The following is a 15,388-nucleotide window of genomic DNA, read 5'->3' on the forward strand; positions in this document are numbered from 1 at the left end:
ACTTAATTATCTTAATTTAAAATAACTGTTCTAATTCAGTATATTTGAAAGTGAAATTTATTCCTGTGATGACAATGCCAAGTCTTCAGTGTCACATGATCCTTCACAAATCATTCCAATCTGATGTGGTGCTAAAGAAACAAATAATTTATTATTATTACTATTAATATTGAAAACAGCTGTACTGCCTTACATTTTTGTTGAAACTGTGGAACAGCATTTATTTGAAATGCAAATATAGCATGAAGCATGCAGACAGGTGAAATCATGCAGGGTGAGGCGGTTTCCTTGGAAACCATTTTCAACAGTCCCCATGGGTTAGTGAGAAGCGCCTCTCTATCCCTCCTCTCTCTCTTACACTGAACCTCAGACTCTCCAGAGCTGTTTGTGATAATGGCTTTAACCATACAGGTGACTAACATTACATAAGAGGTGAAAGATGCTTCCTAACATTTAGGCTAATCTAATATTTTTTGTGTAAACAATAAGGAATTTGAGCAGCACACAAACACAAAATCAGAGTGGGTCATAAAATTTTTTCCCAAAACTAAAAAGATGACTAAATGAAAAGGGACACAATATTTGCATAGTGTTTATATGCAATGGTGTGTCTGGCAATGCACAGTTTAACATTTAGTTGTAGTTAGTTGTTACAATATTGCAAAAGATGAAAAAAAAGAAAAAAACATAATACAGGTCTTTCCTCCCAAATGCCTTGTAATAACGCAATATGGCTCAACAAATACATAATTTCAATCTAAAATGAACAAAGACACAAACACTTAAAACACACTGTAAGAGTTGAGGAGAGAAAGCCTGTAAACCAGACAAACATATTCATTGCTGTACAGAATTAAACACTTAAAAATGTAGGTACTCTCCAGGTACTTCAGTGAATTATTTCTAAAGTACTGATTTACTTTTTGTCAGCTGAACTAGAGGCACAAAAAAATAAGCAATAAAATTCAAGTCAAAACAATATTTTTTTCAGAAACAATGTATAATTACTTTGTGCTTTTCTTAGTAAACATAAAAGAGAATTTATAGAACCTTTACAGTTGTGGAAATTGTAACCAAAAATTAATCAATCAATCAATCAATCAAACAAACAGTATCTTCTGGAAATGGCTAATTTTCTGGATGTAGCTCTAATGTCTCTTAATGCATTTGCTCAAAGAATGCTGACATATTCTTAAACTTGTTGGAACAGAAGGTAACCAGGACGATGAAGGATCACTGCATAGGATAGCTGTTATAATAAAATTCAATTTAGCCCTTGAAATAAAACCACTACACAGTGTAGTTTTCACAGTAGCTGGTCTTTCTGTGTCTTCTCTCTTTACTGAGCAGGTAGAACGAGTCCGAAATGCAGAACCAGCATGCCATCCTAAAAAGTCAAAATAAGAAATATAAAAGTGGATAAAAGTTCTGGGTCAGTAAATTATTTTTTAAAGAAATGAATACTTATAATCAGTAAGAACACATTAAATGGATCAAAAGTAAACGTAAGAATTTTACATTGTCAGTGATGATTTCAATTTCAAATAAATGTTATTTTTTAGGAACTTATTCAAAGGATTCTGAAAGTAGTGTATCTGTTTTTCCAAAAACATTAAGCAGCACAACTGATAATAATAAGAAATGTTTCTTAAGCAGCAAATCAGCATATTAGAATGATTTCTGAAGGATCGTGTGACAAAAGATTGGAGCAATGGCTGCTGAAAATAATGAAATCACATTTTTATGTCAGTTTAACCACAATGGATTATCACAGATTTCATTTAAAAATGATTTGTGAAGTCCTTGTTATTGATGCCTCTATAACACATACAGAAATAAACAAGAGACTGTCAAAGAATGTACATTTTCTGTCTTTTTTTATTTTTACTATGAAATGCTATTTTGAGAGACAGCAACACTTGAAGCTGCAGGTAAGGCTCTAATGTAATGCTGTGTGAAGGGTGAGACAGTAACTGTGTAAAGCGCCTGTTTTCACACTTATTAACAGCTTAGCCAAGGCTCATTCTCTCGAAAAACATCTCAATGATAATTCTACTGACTGAACAACCCTTAAAGGGATAGTTCACCCAAAAAAGTACAATTTGTCATTAACTCATTCTCAACTAGTTCCAAACCTGCATCAGTTTTTTTGTTTTTCTTCTGTTGAACATAGAAGATATTTCCAACAGCTGCTGGTTGACTTCCATAGTAGGGTAGAAAAAAAGTGTATGGAAGTCAATGGGGAACAGAAACTGTTTGGTTTAGGGATCGACCGATATGCATTTTTCAGGGCCGATGCCGATACCGATTATTACAGATCAAGGAGACCGATAACCGATATGTTTGAACCGATATGTGTCTAGTGTAAAAATGAAAATTAATGTCAAAATTAAGAATAAAAAGGCCTCTGACAAAGACTCTCTTTAAATTATTTTAACACATCTTTAATTCAGAGAACTGTTCATAATAACAACATTAATATTAATAATAACAACAAACATAAAATGTGCTGGGAGCATCCATCAGCAGCATTCTGTAAACTAAGTAAAACTTAAAGCAAATTTAAACAGCAACAAATGAACAAATAATGGAAAATAAATGTAATCTCTCTCTCTCTCTCTCTATATATATATGTATGTGTGTGTGTGTTATATTTAGCATTTTATTTGCAACCCAGAATTGCATTAAAATCACACACAACCCATATTGTAATAGTGTTTTATTTTTATTTTTGATTTGTAAAATGTTAGTTTGACTGTTTATCACGGCGATACAAACTAGGAAGTATACAGGACAGCGTCATCCAGAAACGTGCAATGTGAGATTATTGACAATTTACGTTATTAGCATAGGGTTATTAGCAGGGTGCGATTTGTGAAATAAACAGAGGTGGGGGGGGGGGGGGGGGGGGGGGGGGGGTGGGGGGGGGATGCTTTTGAAAAATTTTATGAAATGTTTTTAATACGACGGAAATTGTATTTAGTGTGATCTCAGTTTAATAAAAACATTGTAAGCCTACGTTAAGCCTATTAATTGTAATGATTTAATGTCCACGGTTATTCAAACAACAAAGTACATCGAGAAAGCGAGCAAAGAACACAACGGAGCTTTTGAAACTCCGAATCAGTTAAACCATTGCGTCGCAAAATGATTCACTGTTTCGATGCGCTTCAATCGGATCGCGTATCGCGAATCATTTGATTCAGATCTGGACGTCAGAGCGGGTTTGCATGATGTTTTTATCCCCACCGGGGATAAAAGTTATTCAGCAGAGGCAGGGATGCGTAGACCAGAAGGGGGAAATCCCCCCCGGCAAATCGCACCCTGGTTATTAGTCAAATGAGAGAGCGCGGCCGCGGAGATAACTAAATCAGGAATAGGGAGCTGCGTCGCGTCAGGGCGTCAGAGCTCGCGCTTGATGCCCTTTCAGCTCTTCAAAATTGCATAATGGTTATTCTGTATCTGTATGATAAATTATTTTGCAATCATGTTAGAATAAAGCAATATTTCTCCAAATATGCGCAATTTTTTTGACTAAGAGCCCTAACGGAACGGACGCTGTTCAGTGAAGCTATGTGAACAACACAAAAAAAAACCGCAGAGTGAATTCATTCGTGTTGATAATCTATTCACAATATAACGTTAAGTTGGCCGAATGGTGAGAGAAGTAGGTTTTAGTTTCACTATCTCAGCACTGATGTGATGATCCGTTAAAGCATATCACTGCAATGACGGACATAGACCGGGAATTCACAGTATAATAACTGAACGGGGCTTGTCATCATAAATCGATTATATTTAGGTGTTTTGCAACTTCAGTGTAGTGATTTATTGCAACTTCAGGAACGTTTACTGCATTCTTACCTTCGAGAGATAACTTATTGATGTGTGATGATGATCACTGAAGCAAGCAGCTCCTGTGCTTTCGGTGTGAGAGCGGAACATTTTCCAGCCGCGCCAGCCGTATTGATTGGCCAGGCTCGTGACTCCCAACAAATCAGACGGACGATGGGCGGGGCTTAGTCTAGGCCACAGAGCGGTGCGCTCTGACTGAGGTGGCTGGATCAGTGCCAGATCGCGCATTTCAAAATAAAATGATTTTATCGGCAAATCGGTTTTGAAAATGGCCGATGCCGATAACAATAAAAATCCTTAATATCGGCGCCGATAATCGGCCACGCCGATAATCGGTCGACCCCTAGTTTGGTTACCCATATTCTTTAAAATATCTTCTTTTGTGTTCAACAGAAGATATAAACTCTACATGACAATGAGTAAATAATAATATAATTTAATTTTTTGGATGAACTATCCCTTTAAACATTTCTTTGTGCCGCCAGCTGTTTATTTTTTTTTATTTTGCAAAAACAAAAACAAAAACAAAACACCAAAAATATATCAGACACTCACCTGCAATGCATTTTTCCCCATGGTGTTACAAACTTCTCTCAAAGTCTGGCATTGCTCAAGAAGATGCTCTCCACACACAACATCAACCTGCCAAATAAAGCAGAATGTAAATGTTGTTCATGTAATCTGTCATATCATCTATGCCAATGCTGAAGTTGAATACTGAGAAACAACCTTCACAAAAATATAACAAGTAATATGAGCAATGGAAATAAGGTTTATTGCGTTAGCAAACATAACTTATAAAAGAAGTTGGATTCCAGAGGGTTCAAACTTTGCAGAGGAGTGATTTTTCTCAGTGACCCTAAAATGCCAGATGGAAATGCATTTCAAGCCTCCATATGAATATAAAATACAGCCTCAGTGTATTCCCAAAATGATTAGACAATTTCTAGTATGTGGAGCAGGGCACAGCGGGCTGTCCTGGAGCGAAGCACACAAACCCTGGTGTCTCCTCTTTCACCTCTATCCCAGTAGATGTCCCTGGCACTACGAGGTGTTCCTCACCAGGCCAGATCAGTCTTAGCTAATCAACACTGAGTGCCTGGACGCCAGGAAAAAACCCTTAAGCCAATAATCCAGATACGACTGTTAGCCTTACAACATGCAAGCAGCCTTCTGCTGCATGTGACCATAGATCAGAATACTGCAATTAATGTTAATTACTAGTGCCTTCAAACCATTAATTGCAATTAATCGCCTCCAAAAGAAAAGTTTTTGTTCACATAATATATGTGTGTACTGTGTATATTATGTAAATATATATAAATACAAATACATGTACGTATATATATTTAAGAAAAATATGTTATGTTTATATATAATATAAATATATACATGTACATAAATGTAAATATTTTCAAAATATATACTGTATGTGTGTGCTTTTATATATACATAATAAATACACACAGTACACACACATATATTATGTAAACAAAAACTTTTCTTTTGGATGTGATTAATCATTTGACAGCACTATTAATTACACAAACGAAAAAGTAAAAATGAGAAGCTTTATAGTATATTTTAAAATAGTATATTAATTCTGAATAAAACTTTGAGCTGTCATGGTAACAAAATTGTAAAATTAATTTTTTTTCCTCACATTAATCAAGTAAGGAGGAACAAATGGAAATTCATATTATGCTTAACCTTAACTGAACTCAGAACATATCTTTAAAATGCCCCAAATCACATATATACATACTATGAACAATCAACAATGAAAATAATAACAGCTTCTGTGAAGCTGTTGCATGTGGCTTAAAGTTTAATGTTACACTTTTTTAAGGTGTCCTTGTTACAATGTTATTATACAGTTAAGTACTGGGTAATATTAATAACCAACATATACTTACTATAGAGTTAGGATTAGGGTTAGAGTTTGGTTTCGGGTTAGATACTTGTAATTAGGCATACTTAACTCTTATTACTATAGTAGATACATGTAACATACAGTATGAAACAAGGACACTAAAATAAAGAATAAAGTGTTACCAGATAAAAATATGGCTCTCAAATTGGAGACTTCTATGTCAGTCTGCAGAAAATACAGCAGAAATATATTATATATATATATATATATATATATATATATATATATATATATATATATATATATATATATAAACAGCTCAAGATTTTCTTTTTAAACATAATCACTGTAATTCACAACCACAGACAGTCATTTCTATGCTTGACTGAGCTGTGGTTCTTTTCAAGGACTCAAATCCTTATCCAGAACTGGGATTAGGGGGAAACTAATTAAACAGCAACATGGCAGGACTGTGAAGTGTGACAGAGTCACTGAAGTGTTGAGAGGGAAAGGGAACATCCAAATAACATAATTTCTTTAATCACACTTTTACATGATGACCTCATTGTGGAAACCCAATAGATGAGAAGTGATTTTGGTTAATTTAGTCCTCTACGGAGTGAAAAAAGAACAATTTTTCATCAAATGACTCAGCATATCTTTTGTTCTGTGTGAAGGGTGGTGTCTGATTCATTCTGCCCCGTCCTGTCAGTATGAATTATTGAGCGACTGACACAGCTGGGGGGTGCTCACCCCACATATCTTTCAGACCTCTGACATTGCTGACCGTCTGAGGCAGGATTTATGCGTCTGGTTTAATGAAAACAAGCCGTTTAAGACCAAGACCTTACCCTTATACATAATGTGGTTAATGATTTACAATACACAAAAACTGTGGGTGAGAAAGATAAAGGGGAGAAAATCTATATTTCACCTTGCAGTTTTGACTCAGTTCCATCTTCCTCCTGATAAAAAGCTCCACATGACGGACAGTGGCTTCCCCTGACACACGCACATACTTCCTCTCGAGGGGCTAGAGGGTGAAAATATCATCAGGATATTAAAAACGAAAAAACAGCCAGGCCTACACCACAATTTCAGCTTATTCCTACACAATGATTCAAGTGTACAAATAATATTGCAATGTGTTTCCTGATATAAAGCACATACACTGTTTTGTGTGAACCAATATTGCAATACTGACAAAATATGAACATTACCTTATAGTTCTCAATACCCTTTTCAGCTCTGTAAATCAAAGATGTGTAAAAATAAAGATTAGATAAAACATTAACAGATTACATATTTTGTGTTTCTGCAACAAAAAATCTAATTATTTATAAATAATAGGCAGGCATTTATAATTGTGCGATATCAGATTTCACCCCCCCCCCCCCAAAAAAAAAAAAAGCACATGGCAAATGATTCTCAACCAGGGGGATCAAGGGGGAACATCAAGATACAAAAAATAACTATTGTTTTTACTGAAGATCATACAGAATATTCTGAAAACAAAAAATGAATTACTGTTAATTAATGAAATACATAACAACCGGTTCTATTGATAAAAAAATTAAAACAATAAGACTTACAGCAGAAATATCAGATAAAATATCTTAGCTAAAAAGAAGGGGCTTTGAATATTGTGTTGGACAATGGGAGGCCTTTCAATCAAAAAGACTGAAAATCATGGCTTTAAGGAGTCTTTTGATTTTTGACTGGTTAGCTCCATCTAGTGATGATACACAACATAACTCATCCAGCATTCAGAAAGATTCAATTCAACATGAAATCAAAATGTACCCTATTTACTTCCTAATGCATGTTCCAGGTCAATTTGAACGATTCAGTGGTACATGTTATGGATAAAGAAGTCTTTGCTTCTTTTTTTTTTTTTTAAATAAAAAGTCATCACATTTACATAAAGTCAGCTGAAAGCTCTAGAAACTGAATGACATCACTGATATAGTATAATCACAAACCAACATTACTGACCCCACAAACTCCAACATCAGAGACACATCTAGCTCTGAGGGAATAGTAAAAACAGACTGCGGCAGCATGTCTTTCTTCTGTCTCTGAGGCAGCTTCCCTGGGTACATGGATGGAGATGCCACTGGGGGGAAAAGAGAGAGAGAGAAAAGATTGCATCATAATTACACTCAAATAATATTACTAAGCCTCACCTATGTACTAAAATGCACTTTTATTCAAAGAATAAACTTCAGGAGAGTGATTGCATGAACAAACCTGGCTTAGGAACGTCAAGCCCTCTCTGTTTATAAAATGCATATATTCGCGACCTTTCATCTGAAGAAAAAAACAACAACATATTTTCTGTGAAATGCTTCTCACATATATTTAAAAAATCAGAATGGGACAACAAAAGTGTAACATGAAACTTGTTACTTGTTACACTAACCTTCTTCCAAAAACGGAACCATCTTGAAAACAATGTCTTGTAATTGCCTGTCAGGTCTAAAAGAGAAAAAGAGATGAAATTTGACCCCCATGCTAAAACATGACCAGTAATTGAACACTAAAGCACGTAAGAATCCCTAAAGACCCTGGGACATATGTGAGGCTGTTATTGCTAGGCAGCAGTAATTAGACACAAGGGATAGTCTAGAACATAACAGCTAGTCTAAATCTCTAGTGACAGACCAAAATTGGTAAACAACACAATGCCCTAAACACAGAGTTTGCCAAAGTTACCTGATACTGTACAGTGGCTGTGTCTGGTGTACAACAATGGAGCAGTTAGGACACCTGTTGCTGTAGAAAAAGTGCTTGACAATGCAGCTCTTACAAACTGTGAAGGGGGAAATAAACAGGCATGATGCCAAACACTGTACAAATCACATATTACATGAAAATATGAAAAAATAAAATCAATTTATACCACTACATTGGTGGGAAATGTGCACTTACAAGTGTGAAGACACTCTGTGATGGTGGTGGCATCAATGTAAAATCCATTGCAGAGGGCACAGCGAATATAGGGATAAAATTCCCTAAGAGGCAAGGAGCGCTTTAAAGAAAACAAACAGTAATTAAACATTAAAGTGAAATAAATTAAATATAATTTATATATATAAATACTACACTATCTGTCAAAAGTTTGGGATCAGAATTTTTTAAAATGTTTTTTACAGGAGTTTCTTATGCTCATCAACACTGCATTTATCTGATAAAAAAATACAGGAAAAAAACATTTATATTGTGAAATATTATTACGTTTTTCTATTTTAATATACATTAAAATCTAATTTATTCCTGTTAAGCAAAGTTGAATTTTCAGCATCATTACTCCAGTCTTCAGTGTCACAAGATCCTTCAGAAATCATTCTAACATGCTGATTTATTATCAGTGCTGGAAACTGTTGTGCTGCTTAATATCTTTATGGAACCTGTGATACTTTTTTCAGGATTCTTTGATGAATAAAAAGTTAAAAAGAAGAGCATTTATTTAAAATAAAATATTTTGAATAAATGCTGTTCTTTTGGCACAAATTGGCAGCACAACATTGATAATTCTAATAATAAATCAGTATATTAGAATGATTTCTTAAGCATCATGTGACACTTTATACTGAAGTAATGGCTGATGGAAATTCAGCTTTTCATCACAGAAATAAGTTTTATTTTAAAGGATATTAAAATAGAAACCATTATTTTATATTGTAATAACATTTTGCAAGCTCACCGTTTTTTTTTCTGTATTTTTGATCATATAAATGCAGCCTTGATGAGCATAAGAGACTTTTTTTTTTTTTCAAAAAAAACACAAGTCTTACTGATCCAAAACTTTTGACCGGTAGTGTGTGTATATACACACACACACACACACACACACATAGATATACACACACACACACACACACACACACACACACACACTACATACATACATATATATATATATATATGTTTGTGTGTGTAAAGTAAAGATCTATGTTTTTAAACAAGTGTATACAATACTCTCATACATACTCATATAATTATTCAAATTACCTCATATAAACGCTCATACACAAATTACAAAAGAGTAAGTTTTAGTATATAAGTACAAGTAGTATATAACAACTTATAGCCTACGAGTTCAAGTACTTTAGTAATAAAAACTGTATTAATTTGTTGATGTAGTGTTGTACCTCGTCGTCAGGATGTGTTTCATGAGTTCTCTGGCTGTGGTCGGAGTCGCGGCGCTCATCCTCTCCGCTGAGGGAGGCGTCTGTCCGGGAGGACCCCCGCGTGGATCCCTCCTCCTCCACAACTCTGTCCACAGTTCCGTTCATAGCGCACTCCAAGAGCGAAGCCTCAAAACAACTGCAGGAGAACACCTACAGATGCCTGTCTGCTCTCTCTGTAGCGGTTGGCTGACTTCATTCAAGATCAATCGCGAATAGTAAATTTCACACACAAGTTTAGAAACACTTTCATCCACTTGTGCACCTTCTCGCTGAGCGCGCAGTATTCCAGTGACGCAGTTTAATGAGGCTAGAATAAAAGTCCTCACAGGAACGAATAAATAAATGGTTTAAAAAACAAAATAACATACAAATGTATAAATAAAGATACAAATGATTACCGCACAAACTATTACAAAATATATGTATATTAGTAGTTCGCTCATCTACCTGACTCATCCAGGCCACAGAATTAGACTGACATTACATATGCTACTTTTTGAAATTGACAATTAACTAATAATAATAATAATAATAATAAATATAACAATAGAAATTTGACAAGCTTTAACTGAACATGCCATTTGTTTTTTTTTTTGTTTTTAACTGCATCAACAGAATATTTTGAAAAATAATAAATATAATATTTTTCCTCGTAGTTAAAATAGAACAACAACAACATAGTTTTAGTGGCTCTGGTGAAAATAGACACCACAAAGTCGACATATTCACATACCTTATAGGATTGTGAACAGTTTATAAGAGATCTATCAATAAGAAATAAAGAACGACAGAGCAAAGCATTAATTGAAATTTATATGATATAGCTGGATATTTTTAAATCTAGCTTAATGTTAAGTTTTTGTCTTTCTAATATTTAGTATGTGTATTATAAAGCATTATTAATACGACAATGGTGATATTTCTTTTCGGGGGAGTTTTTGAATGGGAGTTTTCTACCCTCTACCGCCGCAAGAGAGGCATCACAGCAAAGATGGCGGCGCCTATGAGCAACGTGGATGAAATTCGTGATAGAGTAATATTGGGTGAATTTGGCGTAAGAAATGTAAGTTATGACCTTTGTGGGATATTTACATAATGTTCAGTGTATGTTTATATGTATACAAACTGTTTCATTGCCAATACAAGTGTCAATTATTTAAGAATATAACGTTGCACATGTCGTGCATGTTTCTTCGTACATAAACTGCAGTGATTGTTGTTTATTAAAATGTATTCCCGTAAGCTACATATGTAAGTATTATGTACTGTATTTACAGGTCCATACCACAGATTATCCAGGAAATTACCCTGGTTACGATGACACATGGGATTTGGAAAAATTCAAAAAGGTGTGTGAAATGCACAAGCTGTCTTTTATTAAAATGAATGTAGTCGCTGCTAAGTCGGGCTTTTTTACGTGATTGACAACAAATTGTGTAACTTTTATTGTTGTAGAATTTCAGGATCGATATAGTTAATTCGGATGAGAACATGTTGGAGTTTGATATGATTGGGATAGACGCTGCCATCGCCAATGCTTTTCGCCGTATATTACTTGCTGAGGTATGTTTGATGATGTTTTGTTCGTGGTGTCTGCTTGTGTACCTGTTATATTACCATCATCATGAGCTGCTTTTGAACGGGATCTGATAGTCACCTTGTGTTTTTTCGTCCTCATCTCATTTGAAAATTAAGGTCCCAACAATGGCCATCGAAAAAGTCTTCGTTTACAATAACACATCGATCATTCAGGATGAGATTTTAGCTCATAGACTTGGTCTTGTGCCCATAAAAGCAGATCCTCGTCTTTTTGAGTACAGGAATCCGGGTAAGTACATTCAGGACACACTTTAAAACGACAGACAAATGTATTTGTCTTGAGGAAAGTAGTTTATGTAATGGTCCCACAAATACCAACACTGACTGAAGCTGTTAAAGACTGTTTATTATTCTTTTTCACACACTAATGTAAATGATAATGTGGATTGTGTTTGTCAGAGGATCAGGAAGGCACTGAAATTGACACAATTCAACTTCAGCTGAAGGTAAAATGCACCAGGAATCCTAGAGCCCCTAAAGACTCTTCAGATCCCAAGGAGTTATATCTCAATCACATGGGTGAGTAAAGTATGGTTAACTTACTTTAATTAAGCTTTTTTTTACGTCAAAATTAGACATTTTGTCCCCATTAGGTTTCCATTATAATCATCTTTTTTATTTATTTTTTTAATTAATTATCCACACTTTCTCTGGTCCATTAAAGTTTTAAATAATGATTGTGATGTCTAATGCAGTTAAAAAAAATCTCCAGGTTTCATGTGGGTTTTTGTATGGCTGCATAATTTGGCCAAAAATCTTATTTATGGCTATCAAATAATTAAAAGAATAATTAATAATAAATAATTAATAATTAATTGATAATACTAGGGCTGCCCTTGACTAATGATTTTTCTGGTCGACTAGTAGTCATTCATTTTAAGCGACTAATCGCACGTTTATTAATAAACTATTTAAATCATTATAATGAGCCTTTAATTGCCTGCATAGCCTAATAAGCACTCAAGCACACGCATAAAGCTTGCCACAGCACACCGGCAGAAGTAATGATTATGAATGTGTCAGGGAAAATCAGTAAGGAAACTGCATTAACATTTTAATAATTCACTGATAAACTAGTGCTTTCTTTGTTTTCGGTTTAAGAGATGAAGTCGGCGACACTAATTTGTCATCTCCGCAGTAGAGGATGCATCTTTCATACAGATTACATAGTTGGAGAATATTTGTTTTCCATTTGAAAGTAGACATTTCACTCTCTATAGGTGTATTTTTAATATCTGTAAGGCAGAGAAGATATACATGGAGTTTCACGCTCAAGTTCATAGAGACCGAGACGGCAGAAAGCGCATCCTGTTTGCTTTCATTATTTTACAAAAGTGTGTTTTGTTGTTATTATTAGTGCACACAGATAAACGTGGAATCCTTATAGATTTGAAAGATGTATTACTCTTATCTGAAGAGCAAAAATGAGGAAGTATTTTAAGAGCATGTGAGCGCATCAGAGTCTCCATCTGTCCTGCAGTGCGTGCTACTGTTCAGCTTCCACTCTCCACACAAACATTAGATTGAGCGGCCATGTAAATTTTGCTAATACTTACATATTTCAGATGATAAGCCATATTTGAAGTGGATGAATGATATCTGTCCGTCATGAACTGCCTGACTTCGCCTGTGGATTTTATTTTATTATTATTATAATTTTTTTTTATTTATTTACTTTTTTTCTGCAACTAATAAAATTTTGGTCAACCAAGCCTCTTCTGGTCAACAAACGATTTGTCGACTATTAGGGGGCAGCCCTAGACAATACTGCTTATACCAACTTAAAATGACAATTTATATCTTAATTTCTTAATTTTTAGATGTTTAGAACTGCACAAGGCCCTTAAAGCTTCTCATTTGTTGATAGGAACCTGTTTAAAACCACTTCTCATTACAGGTTTGGGAAGTTGGTTGCCGTATATTGTGTTCTAAAATGTTATAAGTGACCCAAGCTCAGAACAAAAATACTGGATCATGAGCTGCTTGTGTATAAAAAATTAATGCAGAGCTGCACTTCTCTTTAAAACTTCTGTCTTATTAAATCACAGATTTTGCAATTTGATAGTCACACTAAACGATATCATAGCTTGATCTGTTTTGTTAAAATTATTTGTGCAGCCCTACATGCAATACAGAAAATGTTAAGGCAGAATGCTAATGTAACACTTTCCTTGTGTGGGAAAAAAATATGCAATGAAATTAAAAGGTGAGGTGACTTAGACTGCCTACCATCTAATTTTGTGTTCCAAGGAATAAGTACAAGTTTGGAACAACATGCATATTATTTGCTAACCATGACAAAACATTCTGTTTATCACTGTCCTGTTTACAGTATGTCACTGAAGTCTTGTGTTTGGTTTCAGTCTACTCAGGTGACATAAAATGGCTCCCAATTGGAAACCAAGCCGATGTGTTTGCAGATGCCAAGATTGGTCCTGTGCATGGGGACATTCTCCTGGCACAACTTCGACCAGGGCAGGAACTTGATATAGTCATGCACTGTGTCAAAGGAATAGGTAAGTAATATAAAAGGCTCCTGACCAAATAGATCTTTGATTTGATCCAGTGAGCCATATGTATTTTAGTTAGTTAATATAACTCCAATGTCCAGTCCCTAATTTCCTGTATATTTATAAACTGTGTGATTAACTGGAAAGTTTTTTTTTTTTTGCTCCTCACAGGCAAGGATCATGCCAAGTTTTCTCCTGTGGCCACTGCAAGCTACAGACTTCTTCCTGAAATCACATTATTACAGACCATTGAGGGAGAACAAGCAGAGAGGTTAAAGCGCTGCTTCTCACCAGGAGTTATTGAGATACAGAATGTGAACGGTAGGACTGTTTTGCTGTATTCACATCATGTAGTCTTGATATTTGGTACTTTTGTTGTTGTATTATAATCTAATAATGATGAATTTTAGGAAGGAAGGTGGCTAAAGTTGTCAACAGTCGTTTAGACACATGCAGCAGAGAAGTTCTTCGGCATGATGACTTGAAGAGCTTGGTGAAACTGGGCAGAGTGCGGGATCATTTCATATGTACGTTTGCAATTAAAAGCATTGAGTTAGGTTTGTTTGATGATTTACCAAATGCATTGTCAAATCTCCCTTCTGTGTTGTCTTTTTAGTCTCAGTTGAGTCCACGGGGATCCTCCCTGCTGATGTCCTGGTTACTGAGGCCATTAATGTCCTCATCTCTAAGTGCCAGAAGTTTCTTACAGAGCTTGATGCAGCAGAAATGGACTAGATGGAAGAAAATAAGGCCAGTCACACTCATCCTATAGCTTTGAATGAAGTCATGGGATTGGTTTACTGACACTGTACATAGCGTTTAAAGCTTTAGCTAAAAAGTGTGAATTCATGCAAATTCCAGTGAGCAATTTAAGGCCGTAAAAGAATTCTGGAGATTTCTTGACATTTAAGTTTATTTGTTTATTTTTAGTCAAGCTAATCTGTTTTGTTTGAGATGTCCAGCTATAATAAAACATAATGTAAATCACATATATGACACAACACATTCTGTGACATATGTTTTTCCATGTATATTAAACTTTTGCTGTTGACAAAATTACTAATTGTCTATGAATTATTATCTTTGTTGTGAACATTTGATCAAAGCACTATGCCAGAGTCTTTATATTCTTAATCCTTATATAATGTTGTTGGTCAATTTGACACATTTTAATTTTTAAATTGTCAGAATACTGGTTACCTTTGATTATTCCTAAAATTAGTCTAGACACTGATGTACTGTTGAATGTGCATACAAGATGTCTATTACAATTATGAAAAACACAGAAAAACACCGGTTAGCACTTAAACACAGAAAAAAGTTAGAGTTCCATGATGTCACCTTTAAATTTTTTTTTT

The 15,388-nt window shown here is 34.8% G+C and overlaps 2 protein-coding genes across 3 annotated transcripts; one reads left to right on the plus strand and one right to left on the minus strand.

Moving 5' to 3' along the window:
- Window positions 1-194: 194 nt before the first annotated feature.
- On the minus strand, window positions 195-10,235 carry LOC109074158 (polycomb group RING finger protein 6-like). Its single transcript, XM_042737043.1, has 10 exons — window positions 9,883-10,235; window positions 8,660-8,759; window positions 8,444-8,540; window positions 8,151-8,206; window positions 7,979-8,038; window positions 7,724-7,844; window positions 6,949-6,976; window positions 6,663-6,761; window positions 4,411-4,497; window positions 195-1,387 (listed from the first exon to the last, which is right to left on the minus strand). The coding sequence occupies exons 1-10, from the start codon at window positions 10,024-10,026 to the stop codon at window positions 1,340-1,342; spliced, it is 840 nt and encodes a 279-aa protein (XP_042592977.1). The 5' UTR covers window positions 10,027-10,235; the 3' UTR covers window positions 195-1,339.
- A 593-nt stretch (window positions 10,236-10,828) lies between these two features.
- On the plus strand, window positions 10,829-15,089 carry LOC109074152 (DNA-directed RNA polymerases I and III subunit RPAC1-like). 2 transcript variants are annotated; one of them, XM_042737042.1, is made up of 9 exons: window positions 10,829-10,984; window positions 11,199-11,270; window positions 11,377-11,484; window positions 11,617-11,749; window positions 11,920-12,039; window positions 13,941-14,036; window positions 14,202-14,351; window positions 14,441-14,557; window positions 14,647-15,089. In XM_042737042.1, the coding sequence occupies exons 1-9, from the start codon at window positions 10,832-10,834 to the stop codon at window positions 14,763-14,765; spliced, it is 1,068 nt and encodes a 355-aa protein (XP_042592976.1). In that variant the 5' UTR covers window positions 10,829-10,831; the 3' UTR covers window positions 14,766-15,089. The 2 variants fall into 2 exon arrangements, with proteins under 2 accessions (XP_042592976.1, XP_042592975.1); XM_042737041.1 differs by having other exon boundaries at window positions 10,830-10,984; window positions 13,884-14,036.
- Window positions 15,090-15,388: the final 299 nt, after the last annotated feature.

The sequence above is a fragment of the Cyprinus carpio genome, chromosome B13 (assembly GCF_018340385.1).
Source record: "Cyprinus carpio isolate SPL01 chromosome B13, ASM1834038v1, whole genome shotgun sequence".
NCBI lineage: Eukaryota > Metazoa > Chordata > Actinopteri > Cypriniformes > Cyprinidae > Cyprinus > Cyprinus carpio.

Bases quoted from the DNA above. Each gene is read 5' to 3' on its own strand.
- LOC109074158 (XM_042737043.1), bottom strand. From the start codon at position 10,026: ATGAACGGAACTGTGGACAGAGTTGTGGAGGAGGAGGGATCCACGCGG. The intron at 8,039-8,150 runs GTTAGTGTAACA...TTTTTTCTTCAG, and splicing joins GGTTCCGTTTTTGGAAGAAG to ATGAAAGGTCGCGAATATAT. The intron at 7,845-7,978 runs GTTTGTTCATGC...TTTTCCCCCCAG, and splicing joins GCTTGACGTTCCTAAGCCAG to TGGCATCTCCATCCATGTAC.
- LOC109074152 (XM_042737041.1), top strand. From the start codon at position 10,832: ATGGTGATATTTCTTTTCGGGGGAGTTTTTGAATGGGAGTTTTCTACC. The intron at 10,985-11,198 runs GTAAGTTATGAC...CTGTATTTACAG, and splicing joins GTGAATTTGGCGTAAGAAAT to GTCCATACCACAGATTATCC. The intron at 12,040-13,883 runs GTGAGTAAAGTA...GTTTGGTTTCAG, and splicing joins GTTATATCTCAATCACATGG to TCTACTCAGGTGACATAAAA.